Genomic DNA, 1,668 nt, shown 5'->3' on the forward strand with positions numbered 1-1,668 from the left:
ACGCAATCCCGTAAACCTGTACTACAACGGCAGTGTGCCGGAAATGCCCTTCACATGCCGTTTTAAAAGGTCAGGTTTGATCACATATTCGTCAAGTCGGCCAGCCTTGGCCAAGTGGGTCCGCAATGCCATTTTCTCCCCCCAAATTAATTTTGCCGCGGATAGATATAAGGCAGGGAAAGGCAATAGAAATATAAACTCTGTTGGATTGCTACGTGATTGCATACTCTAGCTCACGGCTCAATAGAAATATAAACCCTGTTGGATTGCTACGTGATTGATAGCTGATTGCTACTGGATTGCTACGTGATTGCATACTCAGCTCACGGCTCAATGGATCCTCATCGTCCATCCTATCACAACAATGAAGGAAGTTCATACTGGAATGCAATTGAGATCTCGGACAACGAGGAGGAAGAGGAGTATGATGAGGGGTTGGATGTATCTACAGAACAGCAGAAACATCCCCTTGATCATGATACTTCTGGGGACAGGACCAATTGCCAAGTCGGTGTTGGAGGAGAGGAAGAATTCGAATACCCAAATGAGGAAGACCATGGCCCAAGTGAACACGAAGGCATGAAAGGAGAAGAGGAGCAGAGCGACGAAAGTGAAGGCATGAAAGGAGAAGAGGAGCAGAGCGACGAAAGTGGGCATAAGGAGAACGCCTCAGAGTCACGGGCATTTGATCATCAGGCAGGGCGGCACAGAACATCAAGCAGGGCGGCACAGAAGAGGAAATTACGGGCTCCAATGGGGGGGGCAGATACTGTTATTAAAAAGCCCAAAAGGAGAAACACTAATGCCCGGACCAGATCAGCATCCAGGAAGTCGGGTAAGAAGAACAGGGTTAATGTCAATCCCGCAGCAAAAGATACTACTCTCATAACTCCCGCCACCAGGCTGCTTGATGATGAGGATGACAACCCAAACATGAGTATTTGTCTGTCAAAGATCCACAAGGCAGAAAAGATTGAGCTGAGTAAAGATAGACTGATTGCAGGGAGTTCTAAAGGATACAGAACGGTGAGGGCTACTAGGGGTGTGGTGGAGGGGGCATGGTATTTCGAGATCACGGTTGTTTACCTCGGTCAAACTGGGCATACCAGATTGGGATGGTCTACAGAGAAAGGAGATGTTGACACTCCTCTGGGTTATGATGGGAATAGCTATGCCTACAGAGATGTTGATGGCACTAAAGTTCATAAGGCTATCAGAGAGCCCTATGGGGATGGACCTTACGTGGAGGGTGACGTTATTGGGTTTTATATTAATTTGCCCAATGGCAGTGAGTTTGATCATCACAGCAATGCAGTAGACGAAGCACCACAGGTGGTGCCTGGTATGTTCCAGTTCCCATATCTTTGACTTTATTTCAGTCCATGCAGCTCATGCACTAAATATTTTTCTGTTTCGCAGTTCATGCACTAAATATATAGACGGTCATTTTTTTGAATTGCGCACACTTCTATTCTTTTTACCGCTGTTATACATATATTTGCTTTACTTTTCTCCTCCCACCCTGGGTATGAAGACTTCAGAATTCATGGCGAAAATATAGAATGCCCTTTGTTTCAGTGTATGCACTAGCACTCGTATTTAACTGCTGTTAATTCCATCGCCCTTTCTATAAAATCTGCCGCTTAATATTAAAAAATGTTGTTAAGA

The 1,668-nt window shown here is 45.4% G+C and overlaps 1 protein-coding gene across 1 annotated transcript; it reads left to right on the forward strand.

Annotated features, from left to right (window-relative positions):
* The first annotated feature begins 311 nt into the window (after positions 1 to 311).
* On the forward strand, positions 312 to 1,368 carry LOC149156799 (protein TRAUCO-like). The gene has a single exon (XM_089444872.1). It carries the CDS (start codon positions 334 to 336, stop codon positions 1,366 to 1,368), a length of 1,035 nt encoding a protein of 344 aa, XP_089300998.1. The 5' UTR covers positions 312 to 333.
* Positions 1,369 to 1,668: the final 300 nt, after the last annotated feature.

The sequence above is a fragment of the Pinus tabuliformis genome, chromosome 9 (assembly GCF_031772625.1).
Source record: "Pinus tabuliformis cultivar Carrire ecotype Pingquan chromosome 9, CPIR1, whole genome shotgun sequence".
Lineage (NCBI taxonomy): Eukaryota > Viridiplantae > Streptophyta > Pinopsida > Pinales > Pinaceae > Pinus > Pinus tabuliformis.

Bases quoted from the DNA above. Each gene is read 5' to 3' on its own strand.
- LOC149156799 (XM_089444872.1), top strand. From the start codon at position 334: ATGGATCCTCATCGTCCATCCTATCACAACAATGAAGGAAGTTCATAC.